Source organism: Strix uralensis, chromosome 4 (assembly GCF_047716275.1).
Source record: "Strix uralensis isolate ZFMK-TIS-50842 chromosome 4, bStrUra1, whole genome shotgun sequence".
NCBI classification, from domain to species: domain Eukaryota; kingdom Metazoa; phylum Chordata; class Aves; order Strigiformes; family Strigidae; genus Strix; species Strix uralensis.
The window spans coordinates 95,330,470-95,355,184 of NC_133975.1; the positions used below are offsets into that span (position 1 = coordinate 95,330,470).

The 24,715-nt window shown below is 39.1% G+C and overlaps 1 protein-coding gene across 2 annotated transcripts in view; it reads left to right on the plus strand.

Annotated features, from left to right (window-relative positions):
• The window catches only part of DCAF5 (DDB1 and CUL4 associated factor 5), a 74,568-nt gene that overhangs the window by 22,180 nt on the left and 27,673 nt on the right, over positions 1 to 24,715 (plus strand). For both annotated transcript variants that reach the window (XM_074868051.1, XM_074868052.1), the window contains exons 5-6: positions 1,045 to 1,174; positions 17,815 to 18,028. In XM_074868051.1, coding sequence (XP_074724152.1) covers positions 1,045 to 1,174; positions 17,815 to 18,028 — 344 coding nt within the window. The remainder of the gene's footprint in view (positions 1 to 1,044; positions 1,175 to 17,814; positions 18,029 to 24,715) is intronic.

Here is a 24,715-nt window from a genome sequence, read left to right on the forward strand (position 1 = left end):
ACCTTTGGAGGTGCTTGTGGGGCTAAAGGTGCCTGCACACAGTGGCTCAAAGAAGGGCAGTAACAGATCCTCCCAGGCACATGAGCACCACTGGTTGCATCAAAGCAAACAGTGAATGGAAAAGTCTGGCATAATCCCTGGCTCGGAATAGGCATTGACTCTGGTTTCTTAGTTGAGTGAAAGAGTGGCAGCATGTCACAAAAGATACACACAACAAAGAGAATTAGATTGTGCCTAAAGCCATAAAGCTAGCAGAAAGATACAGAGAAGGATGACAGAGTCAAGGCTTTTCCCCACTCTTCATGGAGACAGCATTTTGATGGAATGAATAGGGCAGAGTAGCAGGCCAAACAGTCTTGTTACACTAACCAAGATGAGAGGGAGAGAGTCTGGAGGAGCATGTTTTTAACTCTGTGTGTGAACAGCAGAAGCCAACTGTTAAACTTTTTTATACAAGAGGAACACCCTTCTTGTCTACTTGTACAGCTGCTTGTACAGCACTTAAGAGGTGGCAGGCCTCTTTTCCTCAGGGTTGGCAGCTTGCTTTGAACTGAATTCCGTACAATCTTATTTCACTTTTTGTAATGTTATTCTCCCATATAAGCAATTGATGCTACATCTATAGTTTGGGTGACCATCAATAGCTGTGGATGCTTCCAGGAATATGTTAGGAAGCTTTCAGAATACCCCCCTTGTATAGTCTTTATTAGATGACCATTTTGTCATGAACCTTAAGAAGATTCAAATACTTGATCTTCGAGTGACTAGTTTTTAACTCTGATAACCTTTCATAAGCAAAATGGCATCTTGAAATCCAGTATATGTCCTTTTCCATAATTAGACAAAGTTAATGTACATGTGGGTGAATTTTAAACCTCAGCTTCTATGTTGCTTTGGATGTATCAGTTTGAGAAATGGTTTGAATGTGTCTCCATATCTTCAGATCTTGTTATGCTGTTTCCGTATTAAGCTGCCAAACTCATTGCATCAAACAGTTGTATGGATCGTTTGTTCTTATGTCTGAAATCTCAACTTTTTCAACAGACCCCTTCTGCTTGGCACACTACCCATCAGCCTTTCACAGTGTGATGTTTAATCCAGTAGAACCCAGATTACTGGCTACTGCCAACTCTAAGGAAGGTGTGGGACTCTGGGATATTCGTAAACCTCAGAGGTATGATCTGGCTGTCCTTGTCTTATGCTGTGTTATTTCTTTCCCTTGAGAGGTGATGGCATGCCACTCTTTTTTTTTTTTTTTTTTTTAATTAAAGTCAGAACGTGTGATGGTAAGAAAAGATGCAGAACAAAGTTAACAGCAATGTTAGTGATGCTGAATTAAATTATTTTGCATGATTAACATTCTTCTTTATACGTACGGTATAATTTGATTTAAAATGGGGCTAGATCTTCAATGTTAAGGTAAGTGATTTTTTTTTTTTTAGAAGCCTGCCAGGTCTCACCACTGCAGATTAACTCAGATTGTTGTGTCAGGTTCTCATCATTATATTTAGCACTAGCTTGCTGATACTGGAAGCTTACAGTTTGTTTTTTCTACCCAGCTCAGTTTTCAGTGGCTGATCAGAGATTGTGGTCAAGGCAGCTTTTTATTCAGCACTTAAGAGTTTTATATGACTTCCTGGATAATATAGGCACCTGGATAATCAGTTTGGCTACATAGCGTGCTCCCAGATTTGCATAGGATTGTAAACAAATGAAGAGCCTAAGTTTGCAGCATGAGGTGTGGTTAGACTGGGTATTAAAGTGGACCTATGCAATGTCTGATACCAGTTTGGCGTGCACGAGAGATTAAGCTTCTGTTGAAGTCTTTTTCAGTCTTTCAGATTTTGAAAGTATTTTCCTTTTTTTTTATCATAATAATCAGAAAAAACATTTGAGCACCTCAAATAAATGTTTCTCCCCCCCTTTTATGTTTACATGTTTCCAGTTACAAGTGTAATCATAGAAAGCATAATTTCAAAAAAGTGAAAAGAGGTAGTACTTGTTTTACATTGCAGTAGCCTCAGCTATTTAAAATCTTCATTAGTATACACTTGACTCTCACCTTATTGGTGAATTTCTTGGCGTATCTAGAAGTGCATATCACTAAAAATTCTTCTTGGGTTTGTACTGTACAGACAAAAAACAATTTCATATGAAGTTAATTATAACAGGCTTAAAAAAATTCTAAAATGTTTAGACATCCATTACAATAGCAACCAAATTATGGTTTCAGGAGGGTTTACTATTCTTAAATTGTAAACATTAATGGTTTGAATTGATTTTTATTTTTAATCTTGAATGATAATTTGCTTCTCTGATGCTGGTGACTAGAGCTTGCTCATGTTTGTAAAGTTTGCTAGAGCCCTTGTTGGCAGCTCTTGTACGGTCTGCTATTAAATTTAGGTTTGATAAAATTCAACTGGAAGGGAGTTAGGAAGTTGCCTAAGCTATCTTCTCGTATCCCTGTCAAACTCTTTATGTCTAGGTCTTAGTAAGTAACTTTCTAACATCAAACAGACTTCAGCTTCAAACTGAATAGGAGAGAAATATGAGATGTTAGGGTTATTTTGCTCTTACAAACATGTTTTTTTTTCTGTAAAATTTCTGTCATTTTAACTTCAGTTCATGCCTGGTATTTTCATTGCGAACTAATATGAACAAAGTTGGCTTCCTCTTGCCAAGCCAGCTGGTCTCATACTGGTTTTACAGGATTCTTTATTTTTCAGCTTCTACCTCAGTTTTGTGATTAAAGAACTCCTGCAGATTGCATTGATCTTGTTTTCAAAAGGGAGTTACACCAAAAACATTTCTCTCTTCAGACATTTATTCCGAGTGTGAATATAAAAGGAATGATGTTGGTAGAGTGGTACAGCTTGTATCAACAGAAATTCTATATGGATGCAAAATTTAGATGAAGTCTTTCACTTGGGTAGCAAAATGAAATGGGATCACCCCATGTAGTTGGAAAGGTTGTACAAGGCTAACAGGAATGGAGAGAGGAAGTGTCTAAAGAAGGGCGATGAAGGGTCTAGAGCACAAGTCTTATGAGGAGCAGCTGAGGGAACTGAGGTGGTTTAGCCTGGAGTAAAGGAGGCTGAGGGGAGACCTTATCGCTCTCTACAACTACCAGAAACGAGCTTGTAGCGAGGGGGGTGTCAGTCTCTTCTCCCAAGTAACAAGCAATAGGATGAGAGGAAAACAGCCTCCAGTTGTGCCAGGAGAAGTTCAGATTGGATATTAGGAAAAATTTCTTCACAGAAAGGGTTGTCAAGCATTGAAACAGGCTGCCCAGGGAAGTGGTTGAGTCACCATCCCCAGAGCTATTTAAAAGACATGTAGATGTGGTGCTTAAGGACATGATTTAGTGATGGACTTGGCAGTGTTAGGTTAATGGTTGGACTTGATGATCTTAAAGGTTTTTTTCAACCTAAACAATTCTATGATTCTATTCTAAGTATTACTAAGGATATAAGCACTGACTGATGCAGCCACTACATGGTTTGCTTCATAACTGGAGACTGCTCTAGGGAATCCTGCCACTGTTCCCCTGCAAAATCCAGAAAGCAAATGAAAAGCCTGGAATTCCAAGGACTAGCTGTTCATGGCCAATAGCAGTACTGTAGCTAGCAATACCTTCACATAACATGTATTACAGCCAACAGCCCTGGTACAGTAATACTCTTTACAGAAGGTGAGGTTTGATAAGCCCACAGGATTCAGCTGGCCTTCACTCATTTGAAGGGTATCAGGCTTAATGCTGAATTTCAGGTTTTAATCAGCAGAGGCTCCTCAGGTGAGGTATAGTTGTTCTTTACCTTTGTTCAGCTTAATTATGCACTGTCAGAAAAGGGGTGATTTGCTATTAACTTCTAAACTTGTATGGGAGTCAATGGAATATGGCTAACTGTGCAGCTTTAAATAGATCTGAATTTTCAAAATCTTGAATGGAGTAATGATATCCTACTAGGTTAGAGAATTCAGATATGGATTCCAGTGCTTGTCAGAAACAAATGAACTGCATCTACTTATTTATCCGGAAAAATCTGATGAGGATTTTTACACCAGAGTATTTTCCTCCAAAATACACAGCTCTTCTCCAATTGGGTTATAGGAGAATTTGTCTTCTAGCTTGCTGTTACATGCCTCTGGCCAGGAGAGCTGGTTTTATCTGCTTCTTTAATTAGGCAACACTAAATGCCTCTACAAATTAAAAATAGAATATTTTTAGGATTAGAAAAAAAGTCCTGCTTGTGAGGAGATTTTATTCATATACTGTGAAATTGGTTAACTTTCTGATGGGAAACTGGGAGTGCTTTATGCTTGGCTACTACAGTGAGGAAGGTAATTGAAAAGCCAGCATTTTTTGGCGTGCATGGGGAAATTTAGAGACAGTTGCACAGCTCTGAATTGTGAAAAGTTTAGCTCACTTCAAATAGTCATAATTTGATTAGTCTTGCTGACTGAGTCAGGATACAGAGGCGAATTCATTTTGCTTTTTCCCAAAGTTCATTCACAGCTTGATATCTGTTTTGTCTCAGATTTAGTGCAGCAGTTGAGATTCCCCCCTTCTCCCTCAGTATAATATTAAGATCTGGATGTGGTGGGTTGGCTCCTCAAAAATAGCATATGAAGCACTGTTAAAATAGAACTAATGTAAGTCCAGCATGAAAAGAAGTCGAGTAGCGATTCTGGAAATCTTATCTTCCTATTTTTAGAACGTGTGAGTATTGCCATTCTTTCAGGTGGACGTTGAACTGAAGTCAACTGTATTGTTTCTTTTTTAAAAACAGTGCATTGAAGAGCTTAAATGTGGTCGTTTAATGAGGCTGTTGTAAGGCACTCACACCACTAGATGGGGTCTGGAAGCTGTGCCTTTTTTAAGAAAATCAAAAAAGGCAAGTCTGTGCATCTTAAACTGTTTACAGTAAAATATGTATTGCAAATATGTATTGTTACAGAATTGATAGGGGCAACTCAGCAAATAAGTTTACATATATATTTCAAGCAACGACTATAACTAGCTATTTTTAGGTACTCAAGTTCTCCCTTCTTTCCCTTTTCCATGTAGCCAGCCCCATGTCCATGTCCTCCTTTTTACTGAAATCAAAAGGCTGCTTTTTTCCTGAAGAAAATATGATAATTATCCCCCTAATTCTTTCTTTTCCTGTGTTTCCCCCTCTCTCCCATTATATCTACTAATCTGGAAGTTTTTGAGATCAGAATGATTATTGGCCTGTCCTGTTAATGACCACCATGTACTTTTAAACTGGTTTTCATACTAAGGCTGTTCACAAAAGTGTTTTCTGCTTGTGACAGGAGTGTTGAGCCAGTGCTTTTTACACAGTGGGATTCATTTGCATGTCCAGTTCAAGGGTTAAAATGCTAAGTCTTCAGTCAGTATCAGAAGCAAGTGTCTCAGGGAATTTTTATGAGCCTGGGTGGGCTTATCCAAAAGCTCCCAGGCTCTCATTCCTGCTGTGTCCATTGCACTAATTCCAGTTTTTTAGCCAACTCATCATGCTTAGAAGTTAGAAAACTAACATGGAAAAGCTTTGTAGCTTTCTTATGGACTAGCAAGTTGAACTAGATTCAGGGAGGGCCCAGTCAACAGCATGGATGATGGAGAAGAGAGAGGGAGACCTGCAAGTTTGAGAACACAAGATAAGAAGGAAGCAAGACCTTCCTCATTTGAGGAGCAGTGAACTATTAGATGTGTTCAGCTGTTTGTGGCATTACTATTTTAGTTGCTTCAGTTTCTTTTGCTACACTAACCTTTCCCTTTTTTGTCTCATCAGCATGTTCCTTACAAGCATTCCTGGTGGCTTTTTACAAAGTAGAAGTGAAACATAACTAAAGTTGGGGCTGATTTACCTTCCAAGGAAGGCTGCCTGTTTCATGAGAATAAGTAATAAGTAGGGAGTGTTTCTGCTTGACACGGCTTTTTATGTTCCTGCAGTACAACATAGTGTTCCAGGACACCAGTCTTGAGTGGTGAGTTCTGGGAACACTTTCGTCCCCTGAACTCAAGTACTGGATTCAAACTCTGAGTGAGGAGAAATGCTTACGTGTGATAAACCTTTTAAAGACAAAGTTCAGGAGGTCTGTGCTGTCTGCGCAGTTACAAGTCAATGTACTCAAAAAGTCAAACGATGAGTTAAAAAATCCTTGACCACCAGGGCAAATCTGGTATCCCACGGTGACTGTAAACTTTATGGCATATTTTAAAAGCTAACTTGATCATACAGGTCATAATAAGCCCAAGTTAAAGGTGTGTCCATTTCAGTGTTTTTCATCAATGCTTTACAGACAATGCCAAAGAGGAGCATTAATTCAACTTTGATTTCTTTCTTTGTCTTGGCTGAGGAGTGACTGCAGTTCAGAGCCTTTTTAAGCAAACTTTTTTAGCTTCCGTTAAATTAATATTTGTGTCTCAAAAAATACCAATCAAGAAGGCTCTCTTAATGGACTTCAAACTAACATCAAATTTGCCTTCTGCACTGAGAATTCAGAGGAAGCACACTCCCAAGGCTGTGGATGAGGAATACCTGTTGTAGGACATCAGTGAATCACCTAGTGATTAGCTCATAAACAGTCAGAAAAATAGAGATGGAAATTTATTCCCTGTAATAAACTAGTTAGATTCAGGGGGATCTTGTGAGAGGACTCTTCTTTGCATATTTATGAATGTCAGGATATATTGAACTTTTCGGATGTGGCTATTCTGTGCTGCTGGTTTCCAACTGACAGAACGTTCTCTGAAGTCTTGAACAAAGCTTTTTCTGCCAGGTGCTAATTACTAGGTGTTCAGCTGGTGCTGCGAGAAAACAGAGTCCAACTCTTAAACAATGTACTGAATGCATAACTTCTGGTTGAAACCTACTGGAAATCACAGGTACTCAGTACTTCTGAAAATCCCTTTCTTGGCTCCTGATTGCCTTGTAGTTTCACTTGATTCATTTAGTTCACAGCCTTTTAAAGACCTGATGAGTATTACTGTCTTGTTTCTGGATTAGTGGTCTCTGACGGCAAGAGGAAAACACCGTATGTACTACTTTTTTCTACGGAGGGGTATGGAGAATCTCTGTACTCATGGTAATCTAAGGATCTAGAAGTCTTGCAGGTGGTTCATGTTAGATTGACATGCTGACATGTAGTTGGAAAAGCTGGGTTTCAGGTTCACAAGTCCTTTGTCAGTTTTGAAATAAAAGTGGTAGCTGTCAGAACTACAGGAAATTTGAGAACAGTTCTTCGGAGTTTAGTTAGATGAGTGTCAAATAGACCATCTTTGCAAGAGAGAGCTAAGTATTATCTCTGAATAGAGGCATGGTTTATTTTGTTGGAGATTTTTTTTGTTGATGGGTGGGAGTGCAAGGGAAAGGGAGGAAAGGAAGATAAGTATTTGCAGCTCTGTCTGTACCACAGATGATATTTATAGCCTGTTGCATAGAGAGGCCTTTAGAAAACCTGTGTGGTGATGTGGAAGGTATTCTAAGGTCATAAAACTATCATCATAACTGGGTCCAAGTCCATAGATTTAGGTCTCCAGTGGTTGCCAGTTCTAGTTTCCAGGCTCATAACTTCAAGGTATTTGATCCTTAAAAAATATACCAGAAGAACAGAGGCAGCAGTTATTTTCTAAGAAATGCATGTGCTGAGTTTTATCCTCCTAGCTTACCTTCCTGAGCTCACTCTAAAAAGTAGCTGTTGCCTAGTTTTACCTGTGTGTTACTAAGAGGTCTGGTATGGTGGATGAAATATTGAGCTTCTGGAAGTGCAAGTGTGGGATCCAGTATTGTTGATTGTGTTGCAGGGGATATTAATCAGGGAGGTAACCACAGAGTTTGCTTCTGACAGTTAGTGAGGTTCAGGGCTCTTTAGAGGCTAGAACTGGTGGAATGGGAATTTTTTCAAAGTAGCATCTTTGGTTGTAATTGATTTTTCCTTGCAGGTTTTTAATAAGATGTTAAATGATGGCTACAGGAGTGGGATGGCAGGAATAGTATGTGGAGATTTAAGGTTTTTCTTTGGCTGTTTTGCATTTTGACCCTGCGTGTAAAGGAAAGAAGCTTGTGATTCTAATCTTCTAATGTGTGTGCTCTGGAATTGCCAAAGCCCCTGCAGATTCAGGAGTCCTCTACATCATTGAATCAGCAACTACCTGTTCAAATTGTTTCAGTGCGGTAGGAGTGTGATGCATGTTTCTGTTTGGAGACCTCTGTCTGTCCTGCTCTGAGAAGAGCCCTGTATTAATGAGTGCAGGAAAAATGTGTGTATTTTGGCAACCACTTTTTCACTGTCAAACTTACCAGTTAATTTCTTTCCCTTCCCAGTTGAACCATTTGTTGTGAATTTTGACTAACTATATGCTACTTAATTAATTTAGCTGGTTTACAGTATAACAAATTTTAAGAACTATTTAGACACTCACCAGTATGGGTCAACCACACCACCTCAAATAGTTCAAATAACTATTTGTCTTCTCTAGCAGTTCAGGAAATGCAACTCATCCCACACATGTACCATCTGTTTTGCTTCTGTGCTACTGAGGCAGCTCAACTGATCTGTCTTTGAAGCTCTCCTGACAGGTTCAACTTGCTATATTTGCCCCAAATAACACAGAACCTAAATCTAGATATTTTTCCCCCTATTTGTTTTCTGTTATTTCTTTAAAATTCCTTTTAATGTCATAGTGAGTTGATTGTTGCTTAATTTCATAGGGGTTGAATTATTTTCTGGAAATCTTTAGAATGTGTTGAAGGACTTTTGAATGGTAACGGTATCTGTGGGAATGGTGGGTTTGGGGAATTTTTTGGCTTTGTTTTCCTCGTTGTAAACATACATAAATCTCCAAACTGCCATAGGTTTAGCCAAAACCAAATGACTTCTTTAGTGTTAGAAACACCTAAGGTATTCTCCAAAGGCCACTGCAGAAAAAAGGGAGTACTTGCAAATAAGCCTTTTTGACTTCAGGCGAGAGGTGGTGCCAATCATTAAGACTTTAGTCATGCTGATGGCTTAAGTTGTATTTCTGCTGGCCTGCAAATGGAGTCCTTTTTTGTGGTTGCCAGAGTCAGCCAGTTGATGATTCTTTTTAATTTTTTTCTTCCTTTTAAAGACAGAAGAGCTGTGCTAAAGTTGAAAAAGATGTAAATCAGTGAATTTATTGCTAGATTTTTTTTTTTACTCTGAAGCAAGTGATTTTTTTTCTTTTGCTCGTGTGAGCACCAACTAATAGTCTAGAAATACTTAAGTAAGTGTGCAAGTCTGCCAAATACTGCCTGGTATTCAAGTGTGTGAAGGAGGTGCTATAGTCTCTTTTTCTCACTTTTATATCTTGTCCTTATTGTGGAATTAACTAGGACAGTACGATAGGAAGGGCCCTCTCACTTAGTTTCTGGTGTAGGTATATGCATTCCTTATCTCATTTGCAGTCCTGCTTTATGGCTGACCTTGTCAGCCCCGCTAGGGATAGAGAGTTTAGCTTAGCTTTTTCTGCGGTTAGACTTGTATCCTTCCTGTAGGGGAGTGTATTCAGGTTAGTCCACTGATGTGCAGACTGAAAATCTTTGAAGGATTTTTTTCGATGACAGAATGAAAGATTTTTTTACTTTCCTCTAGCATCCCCAAATTTGATCACACAACTGAGCTTTGGAGTACTGAGGTTCAAATCGTATAATAAAAATGTGTATTGCTAGTAGTTCAGCTTTTGTTTCTTTGTTGTTCTCAGGGCTATGGTGACTTTACTTCTGTTCAGCTTTTCCTGTCTCGATTGAGTAGTTTTCTCAAACTTTAATTGGTTAAAATCACACTACTCATTGCAGATAGTAAGCCCTCCGTTGTATGCATGGGGATTTTCTGGTTTGAAGATTAAACTTTTTCACACCTACCAGCATCCCCACACTAGCCCTGGTTTGCTTCTGGCCAGGCACTTTAAACTAGGTACTGTCCCTTTGCTCCGTGGCATCCAGCTTGCTCCCAGAAGTGGCGAGCAGGTTTATAATTTTCAAGAATATAAGTGTCTTCATGCAGTAAACAAGAAGTCAGGAAACCTGGTTTTGTTTCACAGTGTTGGGTAGGTTAGTTGATTGACCTCTATTGCCCTCAGTTTTTCCTCTATCAAGGAGTGGGAATACTGCCTACTTCAAAAGCCTCATGATGCTTTATCTTTTTGTTAGCTTTGAAATTCTCTAACGCACAGGTCTTTCTAGAGTAAGAATTTAAAGTGCAAAGTATTGTCCTTACAATGCAAATTAAAAAAGTATAAAATAGTAATCTGTTTTTCAAAAGAAGCTATGATTTAATGGGGTTTTGTAGCCTGCTTTCTTAAGGAAATATATCTGTGATCATATAAGCCTTGCCCTAATCACCTTTATGCCTCATTTCAATGAGTAGAGAATTAAAATGAGGAAAGGAGTTAAGAGATACAATTTTTTTGTTTAAAAAAAGAAAATAAAATTAAACCAACAGATTTTTGACAATACAAGGGGGAGATCATCTTAGTGCGCTTACTGGGAGAACATCTGAAATGTTAGTTCAGCCCTATTGTAAACAGTCCATGAGAAGTTGTGGTCGAACCAACTTGATGAGACCAAAGTTGTGTATGCAGTTGCATTCAGCTTTACATGATAATTTGTATTCATCTTGTACCTATTGGAGGCAGAAGCTTTACTCATACAAGACTGGACTGTGCTTCTGCAGGAGCATCTTGGATCTTGCCACTTTTCCCATCAAAAGAAAGGCCTACTTCCTTGTTGCTGCTCTTTTTTAATTTCAGCTTTTGTAGCTTTGGTAAATGAAAATTCATGCAGCTTTGCTAGAGAAAAGAAGGGGGGTGAGTGTATATATATTATTGGATGAGAGAACAAATCTGTGGGTGATGTTACTCAGCTTTCCTAATGCAATACAAGAATTGCAGCACAGAAACGTGTGTAGGGAAAAATGCTTTGTTAGGACTGCAGTATTGACACATGACTGCTTTTGCATAGACACTAAGGTGTGAAAATGGATTTACTCTTCAGGAAGAATTACCGACTTTTACACTCAGACTTCAGTGTGTGCTTCATTTTGGAAACAGCTCTTGTTCCTTCATTTGGCCTAAAGGTCATCTTCCCATGCCATGTCTGGCTGTATTTGCATCTTCTCTGTCTGGTTATCTGATGGAACCTACTCCTTTGTGTTTTGCTGGATTCAGCTGAGCAGTGTTCCATCTCACAGTCTGTACTTCATCCTACAAGGTACTATTTCGGAACAGGCTAAATAATGGGCTCTGACTGTAGAATTTAGGGATTAGGAAAGGAGGAAAATGATCAGGTGATTTAGCTAGCTTGCTTGTGTTCGTTGGACAGCTGTTCTTTACTTTGTATTTTCTATTTTCTTTTTTAATCTGCCTCAGTGGTTTTTTTTTTTCTTTTCCCGCAAAACTATTTTACTGTCTACTAGATCTTATTTATTACTTGCATTACAGTAACACCTAGATGATTCAAGCAGAGAGTGAGAATAGGGCACTCTTGTGCCTGCTGATTCTTAGATCTGTAGTGAGGGCAATCCTAGGACAGTGAGAATGTTTGGAAAGAGGTCTCTAATAAGACCTTAGATAGAGCTGGAGGAGGATGTGAAACATTCAAACAAATAGGGCTTTTTTTGTTTGTTGTTGTCATTTGCTACTGTTTAATCACTGTAATGGCAGAGGTAAGCCTTAAGGCCTAACAGGGTAAAAGTAGTACAGAGGAGGAGGAGAGTTTAGCATACTTTATGCCTCTGCTCTTGTCATCTTCCTCAAAATACTGAAATACTGTAGTTTTTTCCTGTGAATGAAGGCAGAATAAAGGAAAACAATGATTTCTGGAGAACTGCCTGAGATCACTGATGAAGCAATATTAGCATTCAGTGATTCAGTTTGGTCATAAGGGCCAAACCACACAACCCTTTGCTGTTACAAGGTCTGGCTGCTCTGGGTATGTAAATCTGGTGATGGTTGACGTTCTTAAGGCTGCAGATTCTGAAGTCAGTTATCAGATAAGAATCCCTCCTATTAAACAAAATATTGCCCTCGTGGTTTGGAGGGAAAGGTGAAGCTTCTGTTCACCTTAGAGCTTTCCATGCATGAAAGTTTACTAATGATGGGGGATTCCTTTTTATACTAATCCTCATGTTCCTGAGCCTTAACATTAAAGAGCAGAAGGAATGACACCTTCTTGAACATGCAGAATCTTCACCCTAAATTCCCTGCTTTTCCAGTCTTGGTGTATGCAGTCGATTTTACTTGTATGTTCTTTTTGAAGGAAAGCAAAGGTTTTTAGTTTTGCAAATAATACACAGCTTTTATTTGGTTATTCTTTAAAGTCCAAGCAAATACCCCTTACTTCCTGTTAAGGATTCTGGGGGCTGTAGTTTTTGAAGAGAGTTCTTGTAAAGGTAGTGAGATAATCAGAAATAATGATGACATGATTTAGAAAAATGAGAATGCTACTGAGAAATAATAAAATCCTAAGCATGGCTTGTGTACCTTTTTAATCTTAAGACACTGATGGACTTCCTTCACATTTGTTAATGCTTCTGAATACATATAGAGAAACACCATACACTTTGACACAACTTACCTGCTTTTCAAAGAAACGATCTTGAGATTTCTGTGAGACTTGTAATCTACTTTAAAAAAAACCCAAGTGTATGCATCTTAATTATCTTGCGCTTGCTTTTCTATTATTGGTTATTTTGGCTCTTTTTAAGTGTTTGAGCCAGACTAAATAAGAATTGTGTGTGTTTTTACACACACACAGAATAACTTTCTTAAAAACCCGAACCTTTCTGCAGTTTTCCAGTCCAAGATTCTGTTTGCCAAGTTTCATTCCAGTTCTTTTTGCACAGTTAGAAGTTCCTCAATTTTGTGGTTACAGAAATGCTGACAAACACAGTTGTATGCAATGGTGTGTATTAGTTACGAGCATTCAATTCATTTTTTCCTTTTAAGGTCATTCTTTCATTAAGTTAGTTTCACACACTGCTGTTTATGATATCAACACTTTCTCCCTTCCTTCCTTCCTTCTTGGGAAATGAGTGTCATTTAAGAGGGAGGACAGTGCCTGTACTGCCGTTCATTGGTGGATTTGTAGCTTATCAAGAGAAGCTATTCAATGGTTGTATTTAATGGTTCTATTTAATGCTGTTGTGCATGCTGCTTTTATTTTATTTCTACCAAGACACTGATCTTCTCTCAGTTTTAATGGCCACTGTCTGTTGCCAAGCTAACTTTTGAATAGCCTGGGTTAAGCTTATGTTACCACTCAGGCAGTCACTTTTCAAAAAAGGATGAAACAACCCCTTTGTTTAGAAAAGGGGAGAGACAAGGAGAAGGAGATGCTTGTTTCAGGTATAGACTTTTCCTGCAAATTCTGAGTGCAGTGAGACTACTTCTTCCCTCACCCCACTAGCTGCCAGTAGAAATGGATTTATTTACATTAGTGGTGCTACTCTTGGATTGAAAGCCTTCCATTGTTTAGCTGAGCTGATATTTAGTTAACACTGAGTGCTGCCTGTGTGCAGCATATCCAGCTACGGAAATGACCATATTGTACATAACTGTCCATTCTCTCCCTCCTCAGCCTCCCTCCAGCTCAAGCATGTGTGTTTGGATTGTAACGTTCCATCTGTGGACTAAATATTTCTGTTAATCATACAAGATGACTTTTTTTAAAAGCTCAGAAGTGCATGTGTGTGTGTCTGTATTTTTTCCAGAACTGGTAGGCAACATCGGCATTCCATGGCTGGCTGGGTGAGCCAAATTTGGAAGCAGACTAAATCCCAGAGTAGTCTGGGTCTGAATTCATAAAGATAATGCCTCTAGCAGAAGGGGCACCCATCTTGTTCAGGGGTGCCCTTTTAGGATTATCTTCAGATTTCTCACTAGTTGTCATGGTCTGTGTCTTCGAGAAGAGAGTATTGCTTTTAGACTGATGAATCAGTAAACTTTTTAGTACCTGCAAGAAGGTGTTGCCTCTGAAATTCCTTTGCTGGAGCATGCAATATGGAGCGGGTAGAAATGGCAGCTCTAACCTGAGCAACATATCCAAGCATGTCTACACTGCCCCACGTAATCCTGTGTGAAAAAATCCAAAACTAGCACTGACTAAAGGTACAGAGCAGCACCATGATGCAACCAGGAAAGTGAAGACAGTCATTTGAACACTGAACATGCTTAAACACAGCTCTCCCCTTCTTCCCTCCCCACCCCAAAAAAAGAGCAGAAGCTGTGGTTCTGATTAGTTTGAAGATCTTTAGAGCTTCTTGGTTCAGACTTCCTCTTTAGTACTAATGAGTATTACTACTGGTTTAATACTGTAAAAAATAACGTAACTTCCCCCAGTTTCTTTCTTGGAGATGGCTGACTGCTTTTTTCCTGCAATTTTGGTGGAGATGGAATACTCTAAGACATCTTGGGCAATTACTGGTTTTTTCCTAAAGACAGCATGGTTGTTCTATAATCAGCTAAATTTTATAATGGAAAATATTGAAGTCTTGGGGTTCCTCAGTTCTAAATACTGCTACCATGTGCACTGCCTGCAGTAGGAGGCAGAGGGAAGAGAGATTTCTCAAATCCTTAGTCCTCTACTTGTGACCTAGGTTCCTAGCTTTTCCACCAAGATAGAGCCAGGAACTGCGTACCTTCCATACCGCCACACTCCCCCATCATATTTCTGACCATATCTCTCAGACATTTTCTTGGAGGAGTAGAGAGAAAGCAAATACTTCTCCTCTGTTTTGGTCAGGAAATGGGTGTTTGCGGGGATTTTGGTGTCAGTTAGTCTCTCTTCATCCCCACCTAACTACCTACCTGCTGCATCTTCATAGCTTTTTAAAGGAAAACACTGTGCAGTTAATTTAACAAACCCTTTCAAAGAGGCAGAGAGGAAGCAAGCAGGACACAGCAGGGTGGGGAAAACAGAAAACCACTGTCTTGTGATCAGTGCAGCAAAATGCTGCACTTGGAGCTACAGAGTCTGATTTTTGGGGGCAAAATTGAGACAAGTGGGGAAAGTCATTGGCATGTTGGTCTTCTACATGAAGAGCAAATGGCTATTTTAGCATTTCTTTATCAGCCAAACTTAGTCTTTTTTACTAGTGTGGGGGTTGTGTTTTGTGTTTTTTCTTTTTTTTTTCCTTTGAGCCAAATGTTCAAGGAACTGCAGCACAAACTGTATTTCCATTACACATGTGGCTGAATTGTCTGGAGTTAATGGTATGAGGTAGGCAAAGGTGTGGATCTTTGAGGGGTCTTAACTATGCAGCTCCTTAATTCTAGACTTCTTACATGTGTATATGATCGGGATTTCTGAAGTTCTAGCCTTTCTTACTTCATTTAATTTCTGAAGTAAAATACCCTTTTAGAGCTTTGTTACACTAAAGTTACTGAAATGCAATACAAAATTCAACTACAAGAGGTGTTTTCTTTGGTAGCTTTGACTGCTGTAGGAGCTTAATGAAAACATTTGTAAGCAGAATGGAAGTTAGTTTAATATTACACTACTATTACTATAAAATATAATCTCAAAATATTTCAGGCAGGGCATAATAATAGTAACCATGGAAACTTTGCTTGGAGATTTGAAAGGATGGGGCATCTGGTAGGCTTGCTCACTTGTAGGCAGGAGAGAATTCTGGGTTGCGGTTTAGATTGAGGAGGAGATGATTGAGGAGGTAATGAGGAGAGGGGCTTAGTCTTGGTGCAACGATGGCTGCACCTTTAAGTCTGGTTGGTGCATGTATGTTAGTGTTCTTACCCATGGTGGAGAACTCAACATATTTTTATAGAAAAATTGACCTTTGTTAGCCAGAAATATCTGGGCTTATTTCTTCTGCCTATATTTTGAGTTGAGGTTTTAGTTGGGTTTTGGTTTTGTTTTCTTGTTTAATTTTTGTGGTGGTGGTGGGCTTTTTCTGTTTGTTTTTTTGTTGTTTTTTTAAGGAAGTGGAAACTTCCATAGAAAAAATTTTGGCTTACACAAACCTATCAGGAGAGGAGGAGGGGAAAAAAAGTCATGCGTGTCTTGGGATTTAGGGGTTTTTCCATTTTTGGGGTGCCTGACTGAGTATTTTGAGCTGGCTGAATACTTTATTGATCTTGAACAGAAACTAGTGCTGATGAGGGGGATCCTAAGGTTACAGTTTCTAGTATTAAATTTTCTCATGTTTTTATTAAAAACCTTAAACACTATTAAGAGAAGCTCAGTGGCTTTGCTCAGAAGGAGGAAGACACATGCACGTGAGGGAGCAGCACTGTTCATGCTGATACAAGCATTCAGATGTTTTGGTGCCCAGTTTAAAGCTCTTACTAGTTGGCTTTGAAAATGTGACTTCTGGTTCCTTTGTGGCATCCTGGCTTTGACTGTTCAGTTCACAAAGTGCGTGTGTGTGAGCCGCAGGTATTTCTAGTACATTCATTATGTGAAGTCTCCTGGTTTGTTTTTGGTTTTGTTTAACTGTGGCGTAGGAACAATAGTTTTTAAACTTTACAGTATCATGTAATGATGCGTGCTTCAACCTGCATGGAATGTGGCTTCCCATCCATGTGGAGTGACTCATTTTTCACAAATGTTGGGGGAGAGGGCTACATCAGAAAGTACAATGCATTGAAGTCTATGAATAAACTTCCCTCTAGACTCTGCAAATTCCATGCTGGCATGCCTTTTCTGGTCCAGAAGGTGCATAAAAGTCGCAGCTCTTCACAAGATTTGCTGGGGATTGCTCAAAACCTGTTAACAAAAGGTCGAGTTCTGGTACTGCTTAAGGAGGTTTCAGTGATCACTGAACAAAAAAGGGATAAAATGTCTTCCTTCTTTGTCTCCCTTTCCCCACACACAATTATTTCAAGGTCAGAGATTGAATTAAGTCTTTGAAAAAAAACCAGCCTGTACAATGCAAGTTGAATTTCAGGTATATTTTGATTATCTTTAGGTTCCTGGATGGAACCATATTCTGTTACTGTTTTAAAGAGAGAGCCTGGAAACTTGTGACTCTGTTCTTGTCTTGTATATGTCAATAAGAACTGATACAAATACTCCAGCTCTTATCATACAGCCTTGTATGGTATAAGGAAACTAGCTAATTCAACCATGTGAGAGTTTTAGGTAATAGTGTCATGTGGTATTATAATTGTCTTGCCTGCTTGGCAATATTTTTAGATGAAGCAAGTTTGAGATTTGCTAACTAACTCATTTTAGTATTTCTTGCAATAACTTGTTACTAAGATGGCCTTTTATTTAAGACAGCTGGAACTGATTGCAGAGTTCAAACATCCTCTGATGTCCTGTAGCAGTGTAAATAGGAGCAAAAGTGAGATAATGGTCAGAGTATCTACAATTGGAGAAAATGCCATCCCGTGCCAGAGCAGAGAGGGGAAAAAAAAAATTGGGCTGGCTGGATTCAGGCACGAGCTGAACAAAAGGGTCTGAGTGCTGGTAGGGTCAGTCTAAAATGCAGACATCCCAGAAGTACAAGAATAGCCTTTTTAAGGCTAAGGCTACTCTGTGAGACTTTGCTCCTATGCAGGAAATGTACTTGTTATTAGCAAAACTACTTGCAGTCTTTAACTTTACTCTTCTGAAGACTTCATAGTCTTAGCATTTTGATAGTTTGTCATTTAGGTTTTGAATCAAGTTTGTTCAGGAATCAATGCTTTGAAGCAGAAACTAAGTAAGATCATAATTCACTGGGCTTGCTTGTTTGAAATGACTCAGTAAGGTTAGAGAGAGTTTTGTCTTTAAGTAGTTCAGTTCATATGCATGACCCATCTCACTTGTTTCCTCTGTCTTTTCCCAGTTCTCTGCTTCGCTATGGTGGAAACCTCTCCCTTCAGAGTGCCATGAGTGTCCGGTTCAACAGCAATGGAACCCAGCTGCTGGCACTGCGGCGGCGGCTTCCCCCAGTCCTCTATGACATCCACTGCCGGCTGCCTGTCTTCCAGTTTGACAACCAAGGGTACTTCAACTCATGTACTATGAAGAGCTGCTGTTTTGCGGGTGATCGTGATCAGGTAATTGGCAAACAATGCTGTCCCGACTCTCCAGAGTTTCCATGAGTGTTTGAAAACACCTCGGTAAGGGGTTTTTTCCTGATTCAGGAGATAAAACAGGAGAACTGATAAAACACCTCAGAACTGTTTTGCAATGTAGACTCTGAAGGAAGAAAAACATATACCAAAGCACGTGATAAATTTTACCTCTTGTTTGATGTGATCTAATACTTCCTTGGAAGGGGATATTCACCAAAAAAATAATTGTAGAGGCTCTTTAGGTTCAATTAATATGATTTTAGAGCCATGAGCAGACAAGATTTGCTACACAGGATAAGGAAACATCTTCCTTTCATTTCAGTATTGCTACTGAGTGCAGTAGAGGCAATTCCACAAAACATAAATATTGTGGATTTATAGAGTTATTGATTTATATTTCAAGTTATGTTTTTCCTTTAATACTGTACTACTGGATCAGATTATAGGTCTTTATAGTTCAGTGTTCTGTAAATGGTGACAGTGGGTGGTTAGGAATGAATAGTTTGTTACTTCACTGAGGTAGGAGTCCGTCCCTACTACTAAGCATGAAGAAATAGGTCAGACATAAAGTGGCTAACAGCAGTTTATATGATTCTGGAGCTGGATAGCTCTAGATAGCTCTTTGGACAGCTGTATTTAATAACCACTAACACTGTTTAAGGACAAAAAATGTATTTTTAATCCACAATAGTATAGAACTAAGATCTGAAAATTTATTTGTGGTCATCAGTAAAGTCCCTGCAGTCACAATTTAGTCGTTAATTCTATTGCTGCTGCTGCAGGAGGCAGAGTTGAGCTTCTTTCAGATTGCAAGTACCAAATACATTTACCTCACTGAACTTGATCAGTGTTTCTGAGTTTACATAGTTTTTGGCAGGAGTGTGAAAATGCAGTAATGAAACCATCTTAAAAAGAAGGGTGGTTTACCATAAAGAATGGGCAAACACATGTATTGTTTACGAAGAAAACTGCTGATGATTTGTGGTCCATTATTTAGTCAGCCTAAAGATTACACTATTTTCTCTTCTGGAAGTCAGAGTAGACCTGTGTACACTCTGACATAGTTTAGCTTCTCATCTGTTACTGGAGATCTAGATAAAAGCCTTAGTGTCTGTTGTTGTGCTTTCTAAGCCATTTTCTTATGGGTATGGTGTTATTTTAGTGGGAAGAATATGGTTGCATTTTTAGAAAACTTGATATTCTTTTGGCTTGACAGACTTTCTGTTCAGATAAGTAGCAGCACGTAAGGCTACTAACCAGTTGGAAATCAGAGCAAAAGACAGTTATATTCCCTTATAAATGCTGTAAGAGGCTAATAGGGAAGATGAAGTTTAGTATGGACTATTAGAGTGATGTGGAATTTGACATTTAGACCTGCTCATACCCATCCTCTAACTGGAAGGAAAAAAAGATAATGAAGTCACTGAAAATGCCAAGATGGATGTCCAACTGTATATGTCTGAAACTGTCCAGCAGCATTCAAGTTCAACTGACTTAAGATTGTCAACACTATGGATAGTCCTTAGGGACTGCCTTTTACAGAGAACCCAATTCCAGGTATATATAGAAAAGAACGTTAGAGTTGGAACATACTGTAAGATACATGAGATGAATAAAAAAAATTTACAGTGCTTTTTAAGATTTACCCTTCTATACAACTAGTATGCTTTTGCTTTTTGGTGAGTTTTGCAAGTGTGAAATAATGGATACAAGACTCGCCCTGTAAATCAAAATTCACCAAAAAAAAGAGAAATAAATCTGTTTCCAATTTAATCTAGTTCCAGCCCCCTCTCCCATTTAATATTGCTGTCCTTTGCCTTAATAAAGAATGTCTTTCATCCGAGATTGTGCAAAGTGAGCTTCATAGGATTCCTTGCTTGTATTTCCTTGTAGGATCAAAACTTTGTGTGGGCTAAGGCTCATTTGAAGGGATCTAAGGATAAGAAAGTGTGTTCAAATTATGTGTGGCACTTGTGGTAGGAAGGCTTCTTCAGAAATTTTCTCTCAATGCACCTCTGATTTTTTCTGTCTTTGATTTTTCTTTTCATCTTTATTAAACTGATGACTCCATCTTTTTTTTTCTCTTTCAAGCTGTCTTAAATAGTTAGGTTTTAATACTTCATACAAGTAATTTAAAAATGTGGCTCTCCTGTGTTCAAAAACTATTATGTGTTGTCTGCACAGTTAGTTCATCTGATAAAGTTGCATTTTGAAACTATATTTTAACCAACAAAAAAGGGATATCCTTAACGCATCAGTGCTTAGAACGCAGTTGCATCAGAAAAAAAAGTGAACTGCTGAAAGAGGGAGGGCTTTCTTATCCAGCAGAGGTGATGCAAGTGTTTCACTGATTCAAATTCCTAACCTGGCAGGAGCATTTACTTCTTTTTCTGGTTTAATGACTTATATTGAAACTCAGAGGGCTCTGGCAAGTGTTTGAGTGCAATATAAGGAAGGGATCAGAGGGTGGGTGAGAGATGGAGAGATGACCTTTCAGTGCTATGAGATGCTGCTCCTCACAGAAATACAGCCTTTGCTAATCTTTCTATGAAGTTTGTACATGGAAAACAGCTTACAGTAAATTTTCCTGTAAATCATGACCATCAGGGTTTAAAAACCCACAACTGTTAGTGTCTTAGTATTTGTCTTTGGAAGTTTGCTGTAACAGTAGTGAAAATCTGCAGAGAAGGGGAATAACACCATGTTCCATACGGAGCTGTTGGATTCTAGTATGGCAAAAATGGACAGATTCTGAGCTGCAAGCACACAATTTAAGAGTTCTCTTAGAGATCACCCTTACATTTTAAGAAATTAAATACTTAAGTTTCCATAATGATCAGATGTGTTATTTTTACTTTGACAAGGTTTGATTGGTTTGTCTGTGGATGACAGTTAGGCTCTGTATACTAATCTTTTCTCAGTATTGCCTTTTTAGTGCCCACAGATTGACAGGTACTCAACAGGACTTGGATCCGGAACTCCTGACTTGTCACTCTAGAGGGGAGCCTGCTAACAGCAGGCGTGCAGTGATCTGCATACCAGCTTGTTTTACTGGAGAATCTGTGATGCAAGTAGATTAAAACCTCTTAACAAAGAATGAAATATCGCTAATGCTTTAAGGAACAAAACTCAGAAATATTTACCTGTCAACCCCAATGGTTTATTTTTTTTAAGTTTAAAAGAACACATTCTGAAGTGCTTAGATGGTTTTGAGTTGTTGCGGGTATTTGGGGTGTGTGGGCTGTAGCACAAGCTAAGTGACAGGGATCTTGGAGGATGAACAGCTTTGCTTCTTTTTGTGTCCTTGCAAACTGTTGTTTTCCTCCAAAAGCCCTAGTCCTTGTGAACCTAATTTGAAAGCCAGCGAACACTATGTGCAAGCATTTTTCCTAGAAATGCCACAGTCAGACTTTTCTTGTTTCTTGCAACTACCAAAGCTTGAGAGGCTGTGTTTAGCAAGTGTTTTATTTGCACCCATTTATAATTAACTTAATTTGCTCCTCTCAGAACTCTGTCTTTTGTTCATGTCATGAGTGTAATGACCTCATTCACATGACACAGATTTTTATTTTCTTTGTAGGAGAGCTCTGTTGTTGGTAGATAAACACATTCAGAATTGTATGCCATTTGCGTTATCCGGGAGCTCACTTGAGTCATAAAGCTGTGGAAGGGAGGAAGGGTAAGATAGGCTCGATGGATCAAGCATGACTCTCAGCTGCCCACTCCCTCTGTTGGCTATAGAGATTTATGTGAGAGCATAATTTATCCATCCTTCTGGTATAGGCATCCAGGCCCAGAATTTCAAAGGCAGTTTATTTATGCACCTAACTCCCACTGACTTTACCCTGGTGTGCACAAGTGTTTGTTTACATACAAATCATAAAATGTGTGAGAATCTCAAGTTGTGTCAGGGTACTGGGGGAGTTTCCATTCTTCTTGTCAACATCAGAATTTGGGAAATATTGTTTAAATACTAAGGATTTTTAGTTGCTAGACTGGTATGGAAAGCATCTTCTTGGATCTGAGGATACAGGAAGTATTGAAGGGCTTCAGGTACCCACATGCATTTTTAAGTCTAGGATCCTCAGAGGCCACGGTGGTGGGCAGCAGCAAAAAAGACCCACCAAAAAAAAAATGCAAAACACCCCCCCCCCCCCCAACTAAAATAGACCAAAAGCTTTTCTTGCTCAAGACTTGTTGCCTGTGTCACAATGATGAATGCTATCAGCTCATTCCTTTTTTTCACTATGCAGATAATGTGAGGCTCTATAACGCTTGTAGCTGTAAAATCAACTGCCTATTGCCTGCTTTAAAAAAGGTGGGGGTGGGGAGAAATAACTTGTACCCTGTGAATCAAACAAAAAGTGTCTTGACTCTGGCATGCCCTCAGACATTACATCACCACTCAGCCTTTTCTGTTGACATTACACTGGTATAGGAGAGTTTCAGGAATGCACTGCTCACGGTACTGCAGACTGCTCCAATTCCCTATAAAGTTACAGCCTTCATTATGTTGGAGTCTGTGTGCTAAATAGCCTGGTTAGGGACCAGCCCAGTCTTTAGCAGGACAGAATTATTACATGAATGTAACCCTTCCAAGAACAGCATTAGCTGTAGAGGTGCCAGGGATCTTATATAGTTGTGCATTGCCTTTGTAAAGAAATGGAACTTTTCTTCTGTGTTCTTCTTTGTGTCATCTAACTTAAAGGCCATTTATCTCAGGAAGTAGTACTTACTAGTGTCCAGCTTTAAAAATTAAAAACAAGAAAGGGAATTATTCTTCTAAAGAATATATTGTGAGTTTCCTGTGCACAGAAGAGTTCTTAATGAATAGTAGCTTATTGCAGTCAGCATTTCCTGATGTATGAAAAGCACTCAGTGTGCAAATATGTTGCTGTGCTTGGATAAAAAGAAAATCAATGTCTTACTCCGTCTTAAATTGGCTTCTTCCAAGATTTACTGATGAGGCAGTATTTTGTTTTTTTACTTTATCTAAATGGCACTTTAAATCCCAGCTATATGCATGACATTACATACATCTAAAATACTTACATGAGTAATTTATCTGTCTATGAAATTTATTTATTTATTTCTTCCCCATTGCTTCTGGTAATTGACATGGGAGGGTGATACTGAAAATGTCTCTTCAGAGTCAGGGTCTTGACAGAAGGAGCTGGGAGTTTACTTTAACCCTGCTTACTCTGATCACCTATTCCGCAGGGCATCCTGCCAGCACCTTTTCCTGTCTGCCTTCTCTTCTGCATTCCTGTAAGCCCTTGGGGGAGGTTTTTAGACCTCTGGACAGTAATGCGTTAGCCCAAAGGGACCCATACTGAAGCTAAATTCTGGTGGAGTGGAACCCTGACTCGGAGACTTTGCGATTTGCAGGGTTCGTGTTCCTCAGAGTGCCTCACAGGAGATGTGGTGCAGTTTACCCTTGCACGACTAGGGAGAGTGAGCAGGAATGCACTGCTAAAAATGACACACAATGGGTGCTGCACTGACAGTGTTTCTTGTTGAGCTGTTAAAACTAGGCCTTGTCTAGATACTGGAAAAGCGGCTATGAATTCTGGAGGATTTTGACTAATAGAGTATTTGATGTGTGTTTGAAGAAGGTAAAGTAGCAGATGGCTGAAGAAGACAAAAGGGAGCAATTGGGGTACATGCAGTTTCAGCCATGTACAGAAGAGTCCCCTTCATATGCTCAGATAAACTTGTTTCTTTCTTTGGAATGTAATAGGAATATTTTCCCTGCCATAAAAATCCACAATAAGGGTTTCTAAGTTGCTTTTGTTCATGAATAAAATTACTGTTATGGCCTTTCTTCATGGAAAAAAGGCAGCTGTAAAAATGTTGATGGATTGTCCCGATGATGCTTCTGTAAGCATTTAAAACTGCCCCACACAGAGTTGGCTCCTTATAAGATTAGGGATTTAGGGAGTGGGAATACAGATTTTTGGCTTTGAATTTTATGTACTAGAAGCAATTTGTGTTTCTCCGGTCTGCTGTGTCACAGCTTTTCTTTTTCCAGTTCATGAGATAGGCATGCTTGTTACTGAGGAACAAAGTGCTGTTGCAAAAAACCTTTGGACGTACCTGCTTGATTCACAGGCCAAGATGGAAAACTTCTAAGCTCTTTTTTTGTGCCAGTTTCAACCTTCCCGAAAAACAGTCTCAAACAGTACAGGTTGTAAACTGCTGTCCTGTGAAAAAAGATGGCTGTTTTCAAAGCAAACGTGTTTCTTAATACCACAAAGCTGTGAACCCTAGTTGCAATTACTCTTTAAATTTGTTAAATATTGCACAAAATATATGATTTGTGCCCCAGAATTTATTACAAAGTAGAAGATAAAAGAATATATAGGTATCCTTCATTGTGGGTAAATTATTTTCTTAACTGTAAGTTTTCCAAAACACATTTCAGAGATGGCTTTCCCCGTTACGTTTCTTCTTACTTTAGGTTTTGTTGTTGAGAGACAGCAACAATAGCCTGCACTGGTGACTGCTCTTTATGTGCTCCCAACCCTACACCCTGGTTAACTGCCTTGGGGAGAGGAACTTCTTAGTTGGTAACAGTGAGAGCTTCCAAAAGGAGAAGAGGCAGCCACTATGGCTGGGGTTGCAGTCTGAGGATACAAACAAGGCAGTATGCCATTGAGAGGGGAGGTT